Source organism: Malus domestica, chromosome 06, assembly GCF_042453785.1.
Source record: "Malus domestica chromosome 06, GDT2T_hap1".
Lineage (NCBI taxonomy): Eukaryota > Viridiplantae > Streptophyta > Magnoliopsida > Rosales > Rosaceae > Malus > Malus domestica.
The window spans coordinates 8585231-8607975 of NC_091666.1; the positions used below are offsets into that span (position 1 = coordinate 8585231).

Sequence of the window (22745 nt, forward strand, 5' to 3'; positions counted from 1 at the left end):
GGTTGCAAATTAAAAATGGGTATAAACTAAAAATAAAAATATATGATAAAAATTTAGCCATAAATATAAATATACTAATTATAACATAACACTAAATGAATATATTTAGAAATAAAAAATATTTAATTATTAAAATAATTAATTATGATATTAAAATCTAAGGACCTTGATCAAAAATTGAAAAAGAATAAGGTTTTAATCAATGGAGTAGCAAAAAGAAGGATGAGAACCTAATTTCTCCTATTAAAAACTACAACAACTTTAATTTAAAGATTCAACAACTTAAATTTAAAAACTACAACTTAAATTTAAAGACTACAACTTCAATTTAAAGACTACAACTTCAATTTAAAGACTACAACAACTTCAATTTAAAGACTACAACAACTTCAATTTAAAGACTACAACTTAAATATTAAAGATCATAACAACTTCAATTTAAAGACTATAATCATCATCTTCATCTGCCATTGTAGGAGTATAGTTGAATGTAAACAACTTCTGTTGGGCCTTAATTTCCCTCTTTTTCCTATCAAAATATGCCTTACTTATTAGAGTGTCCTCTGAAGTGTGCCTTTGCATGTTCCTATCATCCATCTCTTCTTTTATTTGTTTTGCCCGTTCTTCGTGCCCACGGCAAGGGCATTTTGCTCCACCATTAATCGCAATGAAGACGCTATTTCCTCTCGAAAGGCTAAATCATCCTTTGCGTTGCCTTTTTCCTTTAATTTTCGGGCCTTGTTTCATCCCGTAGCCCTAGATATGGAAGATTCACCAGGAGACGAATTTTCTACCCTAGTTTCTTGAATGATAGGAGATCCTTGTTCATCCCCAACTGCATTTGAGGAAAAATTTATAAACACTGGTGTAGGACCAAATCTTTCTTGAGGTGGATCTTGGAATAACATCCACCCTTTACAAATTTCCTAACAATCATGATGACTAAAGGGTTTTTTCATGTCCTCTATATACAATTCCTCTGCTTGGCGTACCTAGAAAATATAATTACAAAAATTAAAGGAAATTAATTTATGAAATTAAATGTAATATAATTAAATATTTAAAATAACTTGTGAAAACAGTTACTTCATTGTAGTAATTGGCTCCGCTTTCATGTCTGCTTTCGGCCTTTACCACTGCTTGATGCCATTTATTCAAACTTAATTGAAGATGTTTTTTCCATCATGAAGAACTACTCTCGTGGTTTCGGGGATTCGGTGGAGTGGTGCCTTCGTAGAATTCATAGTACTTCTTGAACTTAAGAATCCAAATACCTTCACTTGTTTGAGAACTCCCCTTGACACTATCTTCCAGGACCCATCCATAAGCCCTGCAAAGAGCTTCATCTTTTTTTTCGGGTCCAAACCTTTCCTTTCATTGCAGATGTGACCATATGAAAATTATTGAAAAAATTGAAGGAAAAATTATTGTAAGAGGTAAGAGAATAGAATGTGAAGAATTGAAATAAAATGAGGTAAAATAGTATGAAATGGTGAAAAGTATGTGATAAATGGTGTAGAATGACTTAGGTATTTATATGAAAAAAATTAGAATTTTTTTTTTTAAATTCGTAAAAAAAAATAAAATAAAATGCAACGGTAACTTAACGTCAGCATGATGTCAGCTAGCTGTTGCTAGCTGGTGTCATGTTGACGCCAAGTTACCGTTGCATTTGAATTTTGGGTCGGGAGAAGGCTGGCTAGCTGGATGAGGCTAGCCCGCTGGCCTGATTTTAATCTTTTTGGTTCGGTGAGGCCTACAAGCCCTTTGGCCTACCTCTCGGTTGGAGACTATTTTCGTGTCATTTTGAGCTATTTTTAGCCCTATGGTTTTTTGGTTGGGTCTGTTAGAGATGACCTAAGATATTACATTCACAAGTGAAGGAATACCACTAAATAGTAGTAGTATTAAGTGACATCTAATTGTAGGTGATTAATTTCAAATATATAGCCTTTTGGTCTTGTTACCTCTATAAGGATAGGGTCATCTGCTCCTCTGAACCCATCAACAACTCCAGACACGTGTCAAGATCTGATGACTTTCTTAAAATTAATCACCCATCGTCGCCCATCGTCGCCGTCCAATTAGAATAATTCAATTGCCTGTGATCCGACCACACATATCGGCTGGTAATATGAGTTTAACCCTAGGAATCTTTCGTCAAATCAAGTCTTGACAAGCCACGTGTCAATTCCATACTGTCTATACCCGTCAGATTTCAGCCAATGTACGAAATTACCCTTGGCCTATCCTTTTTCCGTTTTTATTTTGAATTTTGCAAATTCGGTCACCCAAACACACTCTCTCTCTCTCTCTCTCACTCTTTCGTTTTCTCTCTCTTCGTGTAAAGTCTTTCTCACTCTTCGCCTGTAGCTTCGCGATTTCACCGGAACCCTAATTCGATCTGCCGGGAACCCGAAGTCTCCGGTATGAACTCCGACGGATTTTCCATTTCGCTTGTTAGGGTTTTGCAATTTTTTTCCCTGATGTGTCGTTACCAGTTGGGTGAGAGTGTGATTGGGAGACTAACGCTTCGGGTTTTGGCTCGCAGATGACCGTACGATTGAGGAACAGTTGAGAGATCAAAGGGGCTGGATTTCGTCACCGGATGGAGGGAGGTAGCGTCTCTAGACTTCTTACTTCTTCTGGTACTGTTCATTTCCTCCTTTTTTTTAAATTTTATTTTTCTGGTTCTGCAAAGAGTTAAGGTATCTGTAAAATTAGGCCAAAGTATTAGAAATGGTGAGCTTTAATTCAAAATTCTTATTTTTTGTTCCGTTGTTGTTGGTTTCGTATTCATACCTGGAGCTAATTAGAAGTGCTGAATCTTTAATCTTTGAATTTGCGGTATTGGTTTATCATTAATTGTGTGTAATTTGTTTATTGATTTTGTACTGTCTTTTAAGGTATTATTCAGCTTATACTTGCTATTTGTTAACAAGGGTGGATTCTTGTGGTTGAGTTTAGCACACATTTTTTCTTTGCAATTATTTGAGTTTAAGGATTACCGTAATGGGCTATTCTTAGTAATCATTAACTGTTAAATATATAGAAGCTTAATCTTGAATGTAGATTTTGTTTTCTGCCATACCTTTACTCTGTATGCTGTCTCATTTGTGAAATTTTGAAACTTATAGGATTTCTCGAGGTCAGTGACCATGTATAATATAGTTACCGTTACTGTTGTTGCATAGCTTCAGTTGTTCCTTTATAAAAAAAAATTCATTAATTTTACATGTTTTTCAAATGAGAAGAATCCTGGGAAGGCATTACTCAAAATAGTATGCTAGGATTGGTGTCTTTAGGGTTCTAACATGATTTATCTGTAAAAAAGAATTTCGGTTACAAATGATGTGCATTTATTTTTTTCTAGTTTTTTTTTTATTTTTTTTATTTTAGTTGATGTGCGATATCCCATGTTATGGAAAGTGCCTTGACTTCCATTTTTTTTTGTTTTGTATATTTTTTAATTGTAGAGGAATTTCTGAGGAATTTCTAAATAGTACACTTTCAAGTATCTGGTCAAGTGGAACTTCATTTGGTTTACCAATCAAGGGTTCTTAACATATTAAGGGTTCCACTGGCTTAAATTTTATTGGCACGGAATTTATATAGCATTTAGAAACGTATATATGTCATGAATATATTTTTATAACTTTCTGTTGTTTTTGTTCAAAGCATGCTATTACGATTTTTTTTACTGCACAAAACTTTGATGTTTCATTTTTCTATTGATATGTCAATTGTTGTTTGAATTGATTAAGGTTTCATTGGTTTTGCTTTGGCTGTTGTATGTTTACATTATATATGGTATAACATTTTTGTATAATTCACAAAATAACGTCCAAAGCATATATTTTTCTCAATTTTAAAGTATTTGAAATTCAGATTGTGAGTGTCATGGGATAGAGTTTGGAAACTGTCTTAACTGATTATTTTTTTGAGAAATTATGAGTTTGAAGTTTTGAACATAATTGATTATAAACGGTTACCAGGCTACAACTTGCTTGGGGATGATTAGCTGTTTGATGAGCAAAGGGATGTAGGGATTGAGATTCTTTTCCCTGTTAGTGACTGCTTTTTAATGATTGTATGTGCTAGTTAATTATTCTGCAAAATGGTGGCTGTAAGGCCTGAATATTTGGTCCATATGGTTTCTATGTATATACTTGCACGTATTGTTGTCTATCCCCATTTTGTCTATTTGGTCAACTTGAATCATTATTATTATTATTATTTTTTTTTTTTTTGTATCTGTACTCTTTCTCCCTGATTGTTGCTCGATTTTAGGGATACACCCATGGATTATGATGACAATGATTTTCAAAGCCAGAATCTTCATTTAGCCGGTGAAGGGAGTACTAATTTTCCTCCAGTTTTACAGCCATATGCTCTTCCCAAGTTTGATTTTGACGATAGCCTTCAAGGGCATTTGAGGTTTGATAGTTTGGTTGAAACCGAGGTTTTTCTGGGTATTGAGAATAACGAACCTAATCACTGGATTGAGGATTTCTCTCGTGGGAGTAGTGGGATAGAGTTTAGTTCCACTGCAGCAGAATCTTGCTCTATATCAAGGCGCAACAATGTTTGGTCTGAAGCCACTTCCTCAGAATCTGTTGAAATGCTATTAAAATCTGTTGGGCAGGAAGAAATTATTCCCTCTGAGACAATCGTTGAGGAATCAGATGCCTGTAAGGAACCGTGTTGCTTAACTGAGCAGATGGAGCCTAATTTGAATAATGATGATAACATTCTTTCTCAAATGGGGGATGTTACAGATCTAGGGCCTACATTACCACGGGTGGAGATTTCCGAAAATCTTTCTGGCTTAAAGGATGTAGGAGTAGATCAGCTTTGTGTTGATGATTCACAAACTCGTGAAGGTAAATTATTAGTTGATGGAAATTCAAATAACTTGGAACCAAATGATCTCAGTGGAAAGGACAGCCCACGTGTAAGTAAAGGGAGTCCTTCTACGGATGGGAAATGCAAAGATGCAAATCAGATGGAATTGGACAATGCGGTTGATGAACATCTAGATGAAAAAGAAGATTCCTCTGCTTCAGGAATGCAAGTTGATGATATGATATCTGTGCAGAATATTATTACAAGAAGTGATGAGTTGAGTAAAAAAGATGTTCAACATAATTTAAAAGATATCAGTGAAGAGGATCCAGATGGGCATGTGTTGCGCATAGAGGCTCAAGTGAATGAAAAAGTAGTTGAAAAGGCTACCTGTTATCTTGAAAACCCTCATTGTTCATCGTTTGAGGTGGAGTCTGTGGAAGGAGGAATTGCTAATCAGGAAAATGTTGTTAGTGTGGAGGAACCATCGGATATACTGCAAGAGGATTCTGACTTACATACCCTGGGCGGATGCAGTGACAGGGAATGCTCTGGAGCTGATGCTGACACCAACAAATATGAAACTGTGGTCTTGTTTAAAGTCATAGATACTGGTGGGGATCAATCAGAACTAAACACACACAGCTTATCACCTAGGGCGTGTGAAAATGATACTAGCTGCGCAGTTGAGGTTAGCAACAAAAATGCTGAAATTTCTTCAAGTATAGATCCTGTGCTGAAAGGGGATTCTGACTTACATGTAGTGGACGTATTCAGTGACAGGGAGTGCTCTGGGGTTCCTGCTGAAACCAACAAATGTGAAGATACAGTCTTGCTTAAAGACACAGGTAGTGGTGGTGATATTTTTAAATTAAACACAAATGATTTATCACCAATGGTTACCAGAGGCGATGATAGGTTTGCAGGTGAGGTCACCAACAGCAATGCTGGTATTTCTTCAAGTCCATCAAGTCCAGATCCTAAACCGAAATTGGATTCTGGATGGAATAGCTCCAAGGAGAATTCTTTAGAAAGTGGTTTCCAACCAGATAGTGGGACTTTGGTCAGAACGTCCGAGGCTTCTTTGTCAGTCATTGAGGAAAATGAGGTCTCAAAGGATGAAAGTAATGAAAATAGGGAAGTTCATTGTAATTTGACTGCAACATGTTCTTCAGCTGAAGTATTTAGTGAAGCACATGTAACTGGATCTTCTAAAAGTTCTCTTGATGCTTCTGGAATTTCTGGAGAGAAATTGAATGCTGATGGACTTGTATCACTTTCTATTGTTGAGGAGTCTTCTCAAATATGTGATGATAATAAAGTTTACGGAGAAGGTGATGTTGGTGATGGACAGGATGGTAACCTGGATCTCTCTTCCAGTGAAAAGGATAGTACACAATTGCTCAATGAGTCTAATGGTAAATATTTGGAGCTTGGTGGATCTGTTGTTAAGGGATTGGGGTCCTCATCATTGTGTGGAGCTAGCACAGATAAAGAGCTGGTTGTTCCAACATTAACAAATGAAGGTGATGGTAATGAACCGGGTATGTTATGAAATTGAAACTTTGAATGGAAATAAATGTCAAATCCCTTAAATATACTAACTTGGATTCTCTTTTGTTTGCAGTGACCAACCTTTTCTTGGAAAATTCGAACGTGGCTTCTTGTGGCACAATGAATGGTGTTCCCTTGTCTTCTGGAAATGGTGTAGCCAGGGATATTGTTAGCAACTCAGAGGTTCAAGCAGCACCTTCTTCTGCTGGGGGTTCATACTGTGACAAAAAAGAAGAAATCGCAAGTGAAATGTCCAAGGACGCAAGTTTTTCATGTATAGTGCCACCTCCTTTGGTAGAAACAGGGCCAGTTTCCGTTTCTGAAGCTGAAAAAGGTGTTTCCTGTGATAGTTCTGGACAGTCGTTATGCAAGACGGTTGATCAATCTCTGCCTGTCACAGACAGTTGCAATACAGAGTGCCGAAATGAACCACAAAGTGCAGTCGCTAATGAAGTTAGCAAGGGAAACACAAATGAGAGGGAAGTAGCTTCTGTTCAGTGTGAATCTTCTACAAAAGTGGGTGATGCTAGTGAAGCTATTTTCTTTGGAAGACAGGATGGCTCAACCATAAAAGAGAGTTTTGAAAAGGCATCCGCAAATGCAACAGGTGAGAGTTTTACATTCACCAGTCATCATTCTCTCTTTTATTTTTCACGTATCATCTCTTGCTGCTTTAAGTTATGTGCAGTCAACTTGTCTCCCTGGTTCGTTTTCACAAGTTACAAATGCTAATAGTGTGTCTTGAACTACGGACCTCCTGGATAAAACTGCAATTTCTAACTAACAGGGCGTCCCTTCTTTTGCTCTTGTTATTGTTTGTATGTTTCATGAAATAAAAGTTTTGTGCTTACTATTTCCATTTGCGTATTGATGTTTTGGAATGATTTTTGCTGTTATGCAGAACTAAGTATGGATTCTGACATGCTGCCTGGGCCTTCAACATTGGTGGAAATGTGTGGTGGTACTGCTAAAAATGCAATGGAAGACACTGACACTTCTGAAGTATCTCAGGATAAGACTTCTGCGGAGGCTACTATGCCCAGCATTAATTGTGAGTAATTTAATTTGATTAGTATTCTTGAATGAGTTGTCAAATAACATAAAAGATAAACCTTAAGGGAATGTAGTGAACTTTCACATTTTGGTTCTTTGGGATAATTTAACGAGGCTATTGCAGATAGAATGGCTTTGAGGTTCATTGGTGGTTGTAAGAGTCATTCTGTTTCAACTTGGTGGCTCCAACTCATGATTTTTGGGCTTTTGAGTTTTTAAGGGAATGAAATGCTAGAGTTGGATAAGATGTATTAGAACTTTTTAATTTTAACTTTTTGCAAGTTGACAACTTTAATTTTGAGGGTAGGTTTCAAATTGCCTGTTTGGATTACATAGAAGTTAATATGTAAATGAAATGTTTGGGATTTAATAAGAATGTAGCAGGAGTAATATGCAACACTGGAAATATAGTTCTTTTCTACACGCATTGTTTTAACTTCCAAGTCATGTTGGCTTTCCTTTCTTTTTCTTTTCTGACTGTTATATTTTGTTCCACAGGTGATGCTTCTCCGATTTGTGAAGCTTCTATCTGTTCTGCTGCTTTGCCTGAATCTCATGCTAGGTTTGTTGCACCAGAAAGTGGTGGAAGTTCTGTTAATCCGAATAAAAATGATTGTGGTTCAACTAAGGTTGTTGAAACAAGTGAGCTTTCTGAGACTAAACATGAATCAGGTGATATCAAGGGGCCCAAAAATCTGAATGCCCCAGTTTCTGACATTGTTAGGAATGGGGACAATCATTCTCCTAAATCCTGGAATCCAAAAGAAAATGATGCCTCCAAGGATTGGAGAAATGGCACGTCGGACGTGAGTTCATTTGCAGATTTGCCAAAAGGGGATGCTCCCAACAACTTGCAGCCCGTTCCTACTATTATACCTCCTAGAGTATTATTTCTAACCTTATTGTTGTTTATGTTCATGCTAAATAATACTTGTGTCTTTGAACCTTTTATTTCTTGACATATACATTATTTTTGTAGATTGGGCTATTCTTGCAATAAATTTGTACGTTTATTGTTATAAATGTGCTCTATTTCGACATCTCAGTATTCTGATTTAGAATTATTTTGCAGATCCCATGTCTTTGATACTTTATATCTGTTAACAGAAGTATATGTTTTAGGGGATTGGAGATTGCTTGCTATAGATATATAGATGTATAATTATTGATGTCTTTACACCAATTTTTCTATATTCTGATTTAGAAATACTTTTTGAAGTTTGCAGAGGGGTCTATACAAAATTCTGGTTCAGGCCAGCTGGATGCAAAAATCTCACAAGATCTTTCTCATGGAGGTTCACTAGTATTTGATGGAGTTGCACGAGGTGCTTCTAAGGTTACCCCTGAACGGAAAACAAGGCGAGCATCTAGCAAGGCAACGGGTAAACAGAGCGCTAAGAAGGGAAGTGCACAAGCAAGAACTCCTATGAGACAATTAGAAAGAGGAGACAGATCAAGCAGTGTGTCCCAAAACCAATCTGGAATTTTCCAGCTTGTGCAGCCTAGTGAGACAAAGCCCTATGGACATGTGGATGGTGCTATAAAACCCTTTTCTGTTCTTAGTACTTCCACATCTAGTTTGCCAGATCTGAATACTTCTGCTCCACCATCTGTAATATTTCAACAGCCGTTCACTGACTTGCAGCAAGTGCAATTACGTGCTCAAATCTTTGTTTATGGAGCTTTAATGTGAGTCTTTTTGCTTAATACATATTGTTGTACTAATATTTTTATTTTTTATTTTTTTGCTTTAACATGGTTTAAAAAAAAAAAAAAAATTAACAATGGCACAGACCCAAGGGATTAGGAAAGTACTAAGGTGTTTCTAAGACTGCTGATTTAGATCAGATTACTGTTTTTTTTATTTTTTATTTTGAATTAGAGAAACAGAGAGATTAAAATTTCTGCAAGAGTGCAAATTAGGAAGAAAAGTAAGAAGGGAGGTTTTGGATGCTTGGGTATTCGTTTTGAGGACACCATTATGCCACAATTGCTCTGGGAAAAAAAAGGGCACATGATACTTCAGTGACCACTCAATATCTTTAAAAGCTTTTATCAAAATTTTGAATGGCATATTTCCAAATTTTGAATGCATTACAGTCACCTTCCTATAACATACTCAAGTAAAGGGAGATTTAATTTCAGGACGGAAAATGAAAGATGTTTTTCTTTTAATTTTCACTGCAGTCAAGGAATAGCACCTGAAGAAGCTTATATGGTGTCAGCATTTGGGGGACATGGTAAGTTATTTTGTTCTCTGTCTTATCGTTTCACTAATTGCTACAAATGTGAAGTAACTTATAAAATTATGTTCTTTTATTAGATGGTGGAAGGGGCATGTGGGAGAATGCTTGGCGTGTGTCCATAGAGAGGCTACACGGTCAAAAGTCTGCTCTGGGTAATCCAGAAACTCCTTTGCAATCACGCTCGGGTACTTTCTATCTTTTTAAGCTGCTTAATTCTCTGCTGGTTTGATCGGGGGTCTAACTGTGCTTCAGAACTGAGGTTTACAGGTTCCAGGGCTCCTGACCAAGTAATTAAAGGTGCATTCCAGAGTAAAAGTATTCCCTCACCTCTTGGTCGACCCAGCATGAAGGGTGCTCCACCAATGGGTAGCCCAATGATACCTATTTCATCACCTCTTTGGAGTATTTCTACCCCTGTTTGCGAGGGCCTGCAATATAATTATCAGCAGGCACTTAATCCATTGCATCCCTTTCAAACACAATCAATAGGGAACGTTGTTGGGGGCCATAATACTACGTGGATGCCTCAGCCCTCCTTTCGGGGTCCCTGGCTTACTTCTCCAGAGTCTTCTGCAGCTCAAGCCAGTACTCATTTTTCAGCATTTCCTAGTACAGAAGCAGTGCAGTTGACTCCTGTAAAAGAAACATCTTTGCCACAATTGCCTAGTAAGAAGCATGTTTCCTCTGGTTCTTCTACTCAGACTGGAGGCCCAACTAGTGTTTTTGCAGGGGTGTCTCCAGTGTTTGACCCAAAAAAAGTGTCGGCATCACATGGCCAGCATTCTGCTGACCCTAAGCCTAGAAAAAGAAAAAAGACTTCAGCTTCTGAGGATCATGTTCAGGTTACTATGCAAGCTCGATCTCAACCCGAGTCAGCTCTAACACTTGCTGATAGTAGTAGTCTGTCTACATCTGTTGCCATCTCAACCCCAAGTACCATTGTGTCTAAGACCATGCCAGAGAAATTGATTATGTCTGTCTTTCCAACGCCTTCCACTGGTCGCCTCAAAAAAGCAGATCAGGATTTGGAGCAGAGGGAAGCTTTTACAGAGGCGACTCTTAGTAAAGTTAAGGAGGCTAGGCAACAGGCAGAAGAAGCCGCTGCTTATGCTGCTACAGCTGTTAGTCACAGCCAAGAAATATGGAATCAGTTGGATAAGCAAAAAGATTCCAGATTGATATTTGATGGCGAAGTTAAGTTGGCATCTGCTGCTGCAGCTGTAGCTGCCGCGGCTGCTGTTGCAAAGGCAGCAGCTGCAGCTGCCAATGTTGCTTTGAATGCTGCATTACAAGCAAAATTGATGGCTGAAGAAGCCTCGGTTTCATATAATGATGGGAATGCGAGCCAAAGTATAAGAATGACTACTCCTGTGCCCATTTTAAGGGGTGAAGATGTAACTAATAGTTCGACTTCGATCCTTGTTGCTGCTAGGGAGGCTTCTAGAAAGGGAGTTGAAGTTGCATCTGCAGCCTCAAAGCAAGCTGAAAATATGGATGCCATTGTAAAAGCTGCTGAGTTGGCAGCAGAAGCTGTATCACAAGCTGGAATAATTGTAGCTATGGGTGATCCTTTGCCATTGAGTCAGTTAGTAGAAGCTGGTCCAGAGGGTTATTGGAAAGTACCTCAAGTTTCTTCAGGTCTGGTTATGAAATCAAATGGCATGTCGAGAGAACAGTCAAATTTGGGTACTGTCGGAGAAGATGTTGATTCTTCTTCTAGGCGTTCTAAAGATAGACAATCAGATAAGCACAAAGCACAGCCAACTGCACATGAGAAGTCACCTATTCTGACAGAGGTAAATAAGGAATCAATGGATGATCAACTGAGGCCGGGAGTAGGAACCACAGGGTTTGATACTGCCAGTGAAAAGGGGTCAAGAGGACCGAAAGGTCGCAATGTTTCTGAAATCAGATCAAGGTCTGCTTTGATTACTGTCGAGAATGATTTTGAAAAGGAAGCAGGAGCATCTGAAGAAAGCAGCATCAAGGAGGGTTCTCTAGTAGAGGTATGAAGCTGAGGTGTGATCTGATATGGTTTGTAGGTTTTTTTTTTTTTTTTTCCCAAAAACAATTGACATCAGCTTTTTTTTCTGTTCACTGGACCTGTTTACAGCAGTTTCTACGTTCATGTGCTATCTTTTTGTGAAGCTTGGCATTTCGATGTGCTCTGTGGCCGTAAAATAAAATTGACTTGTTTTTCTTTTAGGTTCTCAAAGATGGGGCTGGATTTGGAGAAGCCTGGTTTACTGCTAAGGTATTGTGTTTGCAAAATGGAAAAGCTAGTGTGTGTTACACTGAGCTTCCGTCAGATGAAGGTATACCGCCTCAACATGCCTTGCCTCATGTTGGTGTTACCGGTTCTCTTTAAAGTGATAATTTCATGTTGACTGTCTATCATTACAAGTTTTGGTTGGATACCTTATGGATCATATGAATAGAACTCTTTGTTATTAAGATGTTATGCCTTTTGCATCTGCATGCTCACTTACTATACATTTGGTTTCTGATCTACTTGGCTCAGGGAAACTGCAGGAATGGGTGGCACTTGATGGCGAAGAAGATAAGCCACCAAAGATACGAATTGCCCGCCCTGTTACCGCTTTGGGACATGACGGAACAAGGAAAAGGCGCAGAGCAGCAATGGCAGATTATACTTGGTCTGTTGGAGATAAAGTTGATGCATGGATACAGGAGAGGTAAGCCCAAGTTATAAAATAAATAAAAAATTGATTGCGCTTGCAGAGAATCTTGCTAGAGAAATCTTTTATATGAAGATTAATATAATTCTAGTGCCTGCAATTTTCTTTACCATGCACATTTGCAACTGTCCCTTTATTTGGATATACATTCCCTAAATCTTTCACTATCGTAAGCATGCCTAGTCTCGGGTGTAGGAGCAACATGGTAGTGTTGGTATATTAGAGATTAGCGCATTTGGTGATTGCACACTCACATCCAGTCTTACTATTCTTTGCACTAACCGTGATTTTGACGCTGTTCTTCCATTTTTGACATCTATTTTTGGACTTTTTATTCGTTATTATCTCCTTTGTATAACACATCACATGTATATTCAATTATATTTCAGCTGGTGGGAAGGAGTTGTCACTGAAAAAAACAAGAAAGATGAAACTATATTAACGGTCCACTTTCCAGGTGTGTGAATTACTATTACTGTTATTTTTTGGGGTGGGGGTTGCTTTCATTAAGACCCTTCATTTAAATGTTTTCCACTGTTACTATGTAAAAGTTACTGTTAGTTGATATGAGACTCTCCTGTTATGAATTCTTACAGCTCAAGGGGAAAAGTCAGTTGTTAAAGCTTGGCATCTTCGGCCTTCGCTCATTTGGAAGGATGGCAAATGGGTTGAATGGTTTAGTGTACGAAATGACACCTCCTTCCTTGAGGTACTATGTTTATATAACTTCATGCTTAATTTCATATGATTGTTGAAAACTTCTCAAGTCAATTTTATTTCTATTTTACTGAAGTGCAATTTGATGTTCAGGGTGATATGCCCCAGGAAAAGCGACCCAAATTTGGCAGTCCTGCAGTGGAAGACAAGGGGAATGATAACGCGTCAAAAAGCATTGATGTAAATGATTCAGGGAAACCTGTAGACCCAAGGTTACTGAATTTATCTGCAAATGAAAAGGTATTTAATATGGGTAAGAATACCAGAACTGAGAATAAGCTTGATGCAACCAGAACAATTCGGACAGGGTTGCAGAAGGAAAGATCAAGGGGGGTTGTTTTTGGTATCCCCAAGCCTGGAAAGAAGAGAAAATTCATGGAAGTTAGCAAACATTATGTGGAAAATGAGGGTGGCAAGATTAATGAAACTAGTGATCCGGTGAAAATTGCAAAATACTTGATGCCTCAAGGATCAGGTTCCCGTGGATTGAAAAATACATCCAAAATCGACACGAGGGAAAAACAAGTGGCTGGATCCAAGCTAAAGGGTCTGAGATCTGGAAAGCTGCAAAGTTTATCCGGTAAATCTGCTGCACAGAAGGACCACCTCTTAACAGATGCACACACTGCCTCTGATGGTTCAAGTGAAATGGACCATACAGGAAAGATCAAAGATTCTGTAAACGATGCTGAGGGTTTATCCGGAAAGCATACACTATCACAAACATCTACACATAGAACAGAAGGGACAACAGACGGCCCAATGGAATTTTCTTCATTAGCTCCATCATCTGATTCTTCTTCATCCAAGAAAGTCTCCACTTTAACTGCTCTATCTCGGGCAAACAAAGGAAAACTTGCACCTGCTGGTGGAAGGTTGGGTAAAATTGAGGAGGGCAAAGTGTTTAGTGGAAATCCGGCAAAGTCGACTGCTGAAGTTGTTGAGCCTCGTAGATCAAATCGCAGAATTCAACCTACATCAAGAGTAAGTATTTAGATATATTTTGGTCTCTGTTTTGCATATAGATGTTTATTTTTTTTTGTCATGATAAATATGACGGTAAATGGTTCAAGTCATTGGCCAGATTATGTCTCAATCTGAGGGTGGTTCCCTTAGTTATCTGCTACTTTGAAGTAGGTGATGCCTCAGCAAGACTTGTATAAATTGTTTTTGGAAGTCAAATTTCTAATTGTAGTGTAAGTTTGTAAAATTATCATTAAACTAGCAAAATCACATTGACACCTATGAGTTTTATGCTAAAACACTTAAAGCGCTCAAATTAGAGAAACAAAAAATGCTGCATCCATCAACTTGTCATGCTCTAATTGATTATTAGTTGTGAATTTCTTTTGGTGCACTTCTATTGTTACAAAGTAAGCTGGTTTTTTCCCCTCAAGTATCGAGTTTGCAGGGTTTCTGAAAGTGCCATGCTATATCTTACACGTAAAAAGCCCTAAATTTTTATCCCAACATCTCTCTGAATCCATGTGTAACATTCATGCTAGTTTTGTTGCTCGTGTTTACGCAATGTGAACACTCTTTTTATATTAACCTGTAAGCCTGATGGTGTTCCCATTGTTGGCCACAGCTACTAGAAGGACTACAAAGCTCGTTGATCATCTCAAAGATTCCTTCAGTTTCACATGACAAGGGCCACAGAAGTCAGAACCGGAATGCCTCTAGAGGTTAAATTTCATCCCCAGGGTTTTTTTTTCTTCGCGGACAATTTGCAGCACATATATTCTTGTGTTTGTGAACGTGATTGTGTTATATGATTGTTGATTGTGACAGGGAATAACAATGGTTGAGAGGAGCTCTGCAAATGATGGGTTCCAGTCCGAGGATCGTCAATTATTGGATGACCAGGCCAACATGCCCAGCCGTACTTGTGTATATTTATCATAGACGAGGATAAGCGTAGGGATGGAAATTCTTGCTTCCTTGGTTTTGTTCGGTCATAAAAATGTAGTCAGTAGATTTTTATAGCGATTTTAGTTTACAAATTATGGTTTCCGTAGGTGGTTTTTTCGCAGAGAGAGGTGGTTTCCGTGTATGGAAAATTGTCCATGTAGTTTGGTTTGTAATGCTAGGGAGGATTTCAGATGATTAATCACATAACCAGTTACTGTTTCCTCCATTTGGATATTTAATATCATGCTATCTCGTTCGTCGTGATTACATAGCATTGGTATAATCATGTCAAAATATTTTTTTGTTGGATCATTCAATGCTACGTAGTATTGAAGAAAAATCCGATGTCTCGGTACAAGTTTTGATGCCAGTGCTCTTTTTCTTGTCCAGTTTGAAATCATGCAGCAGTATGACTATGACTCATAGTCTAGGAGTAATGCTCCTCGAGACAGAATGGAATGTGCAAAGAGGTAGCTTGATCTTATAATATTCTTTTATTTTAGCTGATAAAATTCATCTGTTTCAATCTTTTTTATTTTTTATTTTTTTATTCTTGGTATTAATTCAAGATTAAAGTGGCCATGTTCTTTGGTCATCAGGTGGCCAAGAGAATATTTTTGTAAACATATATTACGTGGCAGGTCGGTAAGGCATTGAACTCGCATTCTTTTGTTACATTGGAGAGAATTGAACTCTGAACTTATCATCATGCTAATCCATTACCCCGTTCTTACTCGTCATCTGGGCAATAGGCAGACCGTTGAATTGTAAATTTAAGTGTTTGGGTAAATGTTATTAAACACTAGAACTACAAGATGCTACACGGGTTCTCTTGGTAGCCTAAATATATCTCATTCACAATTATGTCCTTGTTACGTAAAAATCGAAGAAACTATGAATCGGTATCAAAATGAATGTCGCAAGTGTAGGATAAGCAAGGGGTGGTGCTATCCACACCTCTCAATTTCTAAACATCGGATCGAATAAATTGAAAAAGATTTAATCAAAATAAATTGTGAGTGAAAAAAAAAAAGAGTATGTGGATAGCATCATCCTAAACACTCGTTTTTATATGATAAACACATAATATGATATGAATGAGAACTTATTATTAGTTTATTGATGTTTGTGGTAATTTTAGTATCTTAACTTTAAAGAAAATATCAGTTAGAAAGTAGGTAGAACCTTCCCAAGAGTGGGCTATGCGTCTAAGATATGTAAATAAAGTTCAACATTTGGTCTAGTTGCACCTAATTTTCACTCTGTCGGGGAAAGTCTCGAGTTAAATCACATGAACGACAGTTGTTGATAAAAAAACCATATGACGAAAATGAAAGAAACTGGAGGATACTGAAGCTAAAGATCAACATGTTTACACTCGTTATGGTAACTTGGAACCTAGAAAGTAGGGGGGAAAAGAGAAAAAAAAATACTCTGAGGAACTTTTGTTAATGCAACAGAAGCTGGCAGCCATGGGTTTCTGCCACGGCTACAGAGTTATTTACTACCAAAACTAATTTATAAACACTTGCAGCTCAATGAACCTATCTCCTGTACATGGATTGAATTCAGTCATTCACCAACGAGATCGAACAGCAACCAGACATAACATGAGAAATGCATCACGCCGTGCATGAAATTTTGTGCTGGCAAGATGAAAAATTTGCCATACCAAGTAAGCGGAAAGTCACCAACATACCCGATTGATTTAGATGAGAAATCCGTCCAACCACCACCTAGTTGGTCTCCTTTTAGTCAGCTTCCTTTCTTCGTCCCCTTATTCTGGGAAACCTTCATCCTTTTCGTCTCCTAAAGATAAACGCTCTTTTCCCATGTTCCTCTTGATTGGTATTTGTAAAGCCTTCTCATCTGGTTTCTCTACATTATATGTACTTTTGGTTTTTCCTGCCGAGTGATGATCTCTATCGTTGCTCTTTTCAATATCTTTGAATGGTTTCTGGCAGACGCAAGCCTGTGGAAATTCATGGAATTCACCCCGACCAGGTTTCACCTCGTCAGGGTCACCCATGAATCCTTTTTGGCATGACTTTACCTTTTTTGCAAATGTTTCCCAATTCATTTGATGCCTAGCCATGAACAAAGCACTGAGCCTCTTAGCATTTGGCCTGATGGTCCTCTTGTGACCCATATACCTCCTACACACGATGAAACAAAGAATGCAACAAATGGTTAAGAAATCTCCCAAAATGGAAACAATTAAATTTAATAAGAAAAAACTAGTAGAAATAGTTGCACAAATTACAAATATAATTGACAAAACCATGATATCAAACTATGCCAACAATTTCTGAGATCTTTATATGAAACGTGAGGTTGTTTCACTTGAAATAAATCTCTCCGTGTCATCAATGGATGTCAATGCAAGGTTATTCAGCTGGGAAGTCAACTAAACGAACATACATACACTACTAGACAATATCACAAGTTTATTTGAGGACAGCAAGATCTTAACCTGTACAGCAAGATCTTAATCTGTAAGATTTATTAACCATTTTTAAGATGCAAATCAACTTGCTGCAGTGGGAATGATTTCACTGTCGAAAGTTTTTAAGAGTATGCCAATACTCAATTTAAGTACAGAAAATTGTCAAATTTCCGCAAATCTAGCCAGTCTAAATTTTGGGAACAAGTTACAGGAGCAATCAGTATCCCCATTGGCAAGTATAGCAGTATTCAAAGGGGTCAAATCCGACGGAAACTAGTTTCAACTGGAAAAGACAATGAATTTTCTAGCAAACATAAGAAAGAAAAGAAAGGAAAAAAACAATTGAAACTTCAAAACAACATAACTTCGAATTATAAAAGGCAGTGCATTTTTTTAATTAGTTCTTTCAAATGCTACTTCTTGTGCTTGTGCAAAATTCAATTTGTAGTTGAACACCGTTATCCTTTGTTAAGTTTACCAGCATTTTCAGAAACCAAATTTACATAAATTTACTGACCCCTAGTATCATTTTGGATATAAATAATATTTTTTAAATGCATTAGTTCAACCCCAGAAAGCCTGATGTAAAAAGTGAAACAGATTTCTAACCTTCGACCTGCGAGAATCTTGGCCATATTCCCATTATTATTAGTGACAAACACATCACTTTCGTCAGAGACAATGTAGTCAATTGCAGCAAGACGGGAGGAGAACGGAAGAAAAGGTTTCAGCTCCTCACTAGCAAGCATCTCCTTTGTATAAAAATTTGGGAAGAGCTCTCTTAGAGGTCTCAAAGTCTCTTCCCCACCGTAAATTTCTCCAGAAGCAATATAGAGATACGTGTCATTCGCAAAACCAAGTGCACGCAGCATCAGACCCACCTCATATGGAGTCAGTGGACATTTTCCCCGCTTTCGCTCTTCCTCGGCGCTTAAATCCTAAACAAATAATCAGAAAAATTACACGGATACTCAACAAATTACAGTGTGGGGCCAATTGTACCAACATCACCAGAACTGTACACTATATGTTATATAATGCAATTACAATGCAATGCCACATGAGATTCATATAAATACAATAAACATATCTTGTTAAGAATTGACACATAGGAGCAAACAACTCCTATCATGTTTCACGTTGAGATTAATATGAATCAAAATTATAAAAGAATAGCAATCTTACAGGTAACGTCGCCCATCGTTTTCTTATTTCAGCAAACTCATCTCTCTCTTTATCACCCCCGCCATAATAACACCCAGAAAATGCAAGCATATCAGGTTCAAACCTGTCATTAATGAGTGTCATCCAAAATCCAAAAACAACCACAGAAATTCAATCATACATATCATGAAAGGATAGCAGTTCTTTAAGAAGAAAACAACTGATTGTGAAGATTTTATTGGTACAACAACAACAACAACAACAAAGCCTTCCACTAAAAGGGAAAATAACCAGAAAAACTACAAAATTCTAAATGTGGAGATTCATAATTCTGGAAATTAGATAAGGTGTATTCTAAGGTAGTGTTTGTTTCTCCGCTTCGGTGCTTTGGAATGGGTTTGGCTGTTTTGGCATGCATTCCCCATGACTGGTAAATGCAGATGTGAATGACATGGTCTTTCCATGGGTATTGCAAACCCACAAAAAAGAAAAAGGTTTAGCACCCTGAAAGGAAGAGGGGGCTTTCCCATTCCCAATCTCCAGTTCAGCTATATAATAAGTTAAGGTGGTGATTCCTAGAACTCCATTCGTTGGAACAAACACGACCTAAGATCCTGTAGGCAGAGGTGGCCTATACTCTCACTCCTATCCTCCATGACCATTACATGAAGGTTGAAATTTAAAAATATCGACTCCCTTCTAAATTAATAGGCAATAAAAACAAACCTCAAGTGAACAGCAATGAAACGTTTTGCCATCTTTCGCATTCTCATAACGAGTTTGTGACCGAGTTCCTGTATAGATTTTGTAAATTTAAGTGCATGATAATTAACACGGCAACGCAACTTTTGCAGCTCATCATCGAGGTTACTTGAAAGTCTATAATCAAACTTCGTCAATTGCAAAACCTGCCAAATTGCGAAAGTGTTAATTGCTATTCTGAAAAAGACTACAATGCTTTTACTAAGACCAAAGGAGACAAAAGATTCAGAATACACATCTTGTACGCCATTGATAGGATAACCATCAGATAAGATCAAAGGGGTCTTACACGTCTCCTCAATAGTATAGGCAAAACTTGTTCAATATAATATTCAGGTTCAGATTTCCTTGGCACACGCATGGTATATGGAGGTTTTTCCATGCTCCGCATGACCTTCTCAGGAACTCTCCGGACAATGGCCACGTCTTTTGCAAGATAAGACATGAACCAATCCACATCAAAAATGTGGATAAAGTCACTGCATACAACATTAGTGTATTTAATGGGATGAAAATTCAAAGGCCAATTTAAACACTAGCATAAAAAAAATTCAAAAAATAACAGAATGTAAAACAGCAAAAATATATGACGGGGTTAAAACCTTGTTTGATTCACATTACCTGTCATCCTTCCAGTAGGAATGATGATCCAGCTCGGGTACAACTAAGGTAGCATTAAGAATTCGGGCAACTACCACTGCATCTGTTATCTGATAGCAGGAAAGAAGTTACCATTTTCAGCATTGACAAGACAACTAATTACTTGAGTAAAACAATAAACATTGAAGATACCTTAAACCGAGTCTGATTTTCTCGGTTGGGTCTCAATTCCTACTACTCGCAGAAAAATAGAAAATTCAGCTGAACATAAGAACAACAATGTGACTTACTCCTGTTCTTTGTTGGTTCAATCCCCCACTTGTTGCAATCAGTAAATACCCATTCGACGATCGCTCTTTCACAGCCGCTGAATTCGAAAGACAATTACTTCAAATCATAAACACAAACTTAACAATGGGAAGTTGACAATGCAAACATGAAATATGGAAATTGAACTCACGACGATAGTGAGGGCCTCTTTGACTGCACCCGTAGTAGAATTTCGAGTAGCTGGACTTCCAAACATCAATTGCCTCGCGACCATTTCCACTCTGAATTCAAAACCCACCATTTTTTTTTTCTATTAATTTGAATTAAAAATCGAAACTTTAAATAAATAAAAACAAAAATTTGAAAGATAAAAAAGGAAAGACGAGGAGCAGCAGTGCAGTACCCGCTTTGTGTAGAATGAAGTGTTCAGGACCAAGCGCTGGGAGTACCACTCGAGATCAGATGCGACCTGGCCGGTGAAGAGCGAAATCAGGCCCAGCCCAAACAGCATCAGCCCACAAACCAGCGACCACGACCACGACCACGACACCGCCGCCTGCTTCCTCTCCTTCTGCGACGGCGACGGCGCCATTTTGGTGGCGGTGGCGGTGGCGGTGATGGGAGCGGGGGATCTCAAGCTGAGCACGTGCTTCTTCTCGCCGCCATTGCTGAAGCCGTTCTGGTGGTGCTGCTGTAACAGAGCCAGCTTCGCTGCCGCCGGAGTCAAGCTGAACAGCCACGACTTCGCCACGCCCATACAGAACAACCACCCTCACTTTTCCAACTTATTTACTGGAATGCCATTGTCCCTCCGAATCATGCTTTTCCGGGATCGGATTGCGGAAGCGCGCTCGGCAGAGTGGTGTTTGCGGAGAGGAAGCTGGAAAAGAGGAAGGGCAGGTGGTGTAAATAATGGGAATGTGGGGGGTCGAAATCGACGTTGGTTCAATTTGGAGCGCAAACCCTAAAGCCAGTAGAGTGCGGGGCTTCAGACAACAATCACTGTGCAGCTTTTGAGATGTATTGCGAGAGACAGTGGAGATGTCTGGAGAGAGAAACAAGAGAGAGAGAGTGCGCGCGCGTGTGCAACTGTCTCTAAGAAGGGAGGCTTGTATTTGTTTTTTGGGTGCTTTAGATTTAGCCCCTTACAATTGTTGAACTCTAGATATAAACCCACCTATATTAAAACATCTAAATAAAACCTAAATTTTGAATTTAATGCCATGTAAAATAAAAAATGTCCATACATTTAAATTTATTTACAACACCATGCCACCAACATTAATATGGCTATTACGGTTTTTTTGTATACTTTTAATTTATTGTCTTTTGTTTGTCAACAACATTCAATTAGTTTAAGTTTTTTTTTTGCTTTTAATTTAAAAAAAAAAAAAAGAAAAAGAGAGAAGAAGTTCTTTTCTTCTTTTATGTGAAATCGCCTAATCCAAATCTAATTAGTTCAATATACATTCTATTGAAAAAGTAGATATATTAACTTGTGAAAATTAAAATAAAAAGGTAAAAATAAACTAGTAGATACATTGTTTCTTGTAAAAACTAAACAATAGTTACATTATTTTCATAAAAAAAAAAAAAAAACAGTGTGTAATTTTTTTTTAAATTACACAATAGGTACACAGTTTTCGTAAAAATTAAATAATAGGTACTTTATTTTTGGAAGAAAAAAATTCATGCCTGCATTGAATATGAAGAATTTATGAGATCCATGTTGGTTTAAGCGATCAAATGAATTCTATGGATTGCTCTGAAACGTAGACCTATAAATAAGTAAAAATATGCATGATACTAGCTAATGTAAAGCCACTTAGGTAGGTTCGTCATGTAGATGACGAATTTGATATCAAATAATTATTGTCGAGTTACTGTGTAGCTTAATTCCACTTCACATTAACAGATGATAATAAATGGACAATACTTGAGTCCTGAACAGTCAGGACCCTTCATACTACCCAATCTATGTGGCACAATTAGAACTTAACACGTGTAATTTTTTTTTTTCAAAAACGAACCAAGCCTAGTTAACGGCGTCTTCTCCCATCCCAATGACAGAGGACTTCAATCTTCAATAGTCCTTCTCCTTCCTGCTCACACTAACTCTCCCTCCCGCTCACACTACCTCTCCCTCTCCCTCTCCCTCTCCCTCTCCCTCTCCCTCTCTCTCTCTCTCTCAGACTACCTCTCCTTCTCGCTCAGACGATCTTGAAAAACAAGGAATCGGGTATGTTTTTGAAGAATTACATCTTTCTTTTTCTCCATTCTCAATTTTTATGTTCAATTTTTATGATGTGAGCAGGGTTTTCTCTTATTAGGGTTTGCTCTTGTCATTGTTAATTTTGTTCAAATTATTTAAAAATTTAATTTAATTCTTTTCACTTCTCCATATTCTTTTCAATTCCAATGGAACCGAATGATCCATTCTCTGATGTATTATTCGATAATAGGCTATTTTCGTCCATT

At 37.8% G+C, this 22745-nt stretch overlaps 2 protein-coding genes across 8 annotated transcripts; one reads left to right on the top strand and one right to left on the bottom strand.

The window, feature by feature from the left end:
• Positions 1–2284: 2284 nt before the first annotated feature.
• Positions 2285–15292, top strand: LOC103437091 (uncharacterized). 7 transcript variants are annotated; one of them, XM_008375547.4, is made up of 17 exons: positions 2285–2427; positions 2552–2648; positions 4291–6389; positions 6473–7006; positions 7301–7450; positions 7951–8336; positions 8672–9141; positions 9640–9692; positions 9776–9883; positions 9951–11704; positions 11905–12013; positions 12220–12394; positions 12787–12854; positions 12994–13106; positions 13208–14098; positions 14703–14799; positions 14906–15292. In XM_008375547.4, exons 3-17 carry the CDS (start codon positions 4301–4303, stop codon positions 14920–14922), a joined length of 7014 nt encoding a protein of 2337 aa, XP_008373769.4. In that variant the 5' UTR covers positions 2285–2427; positions 2552–2648; positions 4291–4300; the 3' UTR covers positions 14923–15292. The 7 variants fall into 7 exon arrangements, with proteins under 7 accessions (XP_008373769.4, XP_028960388.2, XP_028960389.2 ...); XM_029104555.2 differs by having other exon boundaries at positions 9966–11704; XM_029104556.2 differs by having other exon boundaries at positions 4291–6371.
• Positions 15293–16356: 1064 nt separating this feature from the next.
• Positions 16357–21549, bottom strand: LOC103417640 (O-fucosyltransferase 29-like). The gene is made up of 9 exons (XM_008355812.4): positions 20671–21549; positions 20458–20548; positions 20288–20364; positions 20019–20107; positions 19687–19876; positions 19362–19543; positions 18657–18759; positions 18081–18409; positions 16357–17181 (listed from the first exon to the last, which is right to left on the bottom strand). Exons 1-9 carry the CDS (start codon positions 21022–21024, stop codon positions 16803–16805), a joined length of 1794 nt encoding a protein of 597 aa, XP_008354034.3. The 5' UTR covers positions 21025–21549; the 3' UTR covers positions 16357–16802.
• Positions 21550–22745: the final 1196 nt, after the last annotated feature.

What these genes read in the sequence shown, in the direction of transcription:
- LOC103437091 (XM_008375547.4), top strand. Translation starts at nt 4,301, where the DNA reads ATGGATTATGATGACAATGATTTTCAAAGCCAGAATCTTCATTTAGCC. An exon ending in TCCTTTGCAATCACGCTCGG is followed by an intron (nt 9,884 to 9,950) that starts GTACTTTCTATC and finishes ACTGTGCTTCAG; the next exon opens with AACTGAGGTTTACAGGTTCC. An exon ending in TGAGCTTCCGTCAGATGAAG is followed by an intron (nt 12,014 to 12,219) that starts GTATACCGCCTC and finishes TACTTGGCTCAG; the next exon opens with GGAAACTGCAGGAATGGGTG.
- LOC103417640 (XM_008355812.4), bottom strand. Translation starts at nt 21,024, where the DNA reads ATGGGCGTGGCGAAGTCGTGGCTGTTCAGCTTGACTCCGGCGGCAGCG. An exon ending in TCCTACTGGAAGGATGACAG is followed by an intron (nt 19,877 to 20,018) that starts GTAATGTGAATC and finishes TGTTGTATGCAG; the next exon opens with TGACTTTATCCACATTTTTG. An exon ending in TTCATTGCTGTTCACTTGAG is followed by an intron (nt 18,760 to 19,361) that starts GTTTGTTTTTAT and finishes CATTAATGACAG; the next exon opens with GTTTGAACCTGATATGCTTG.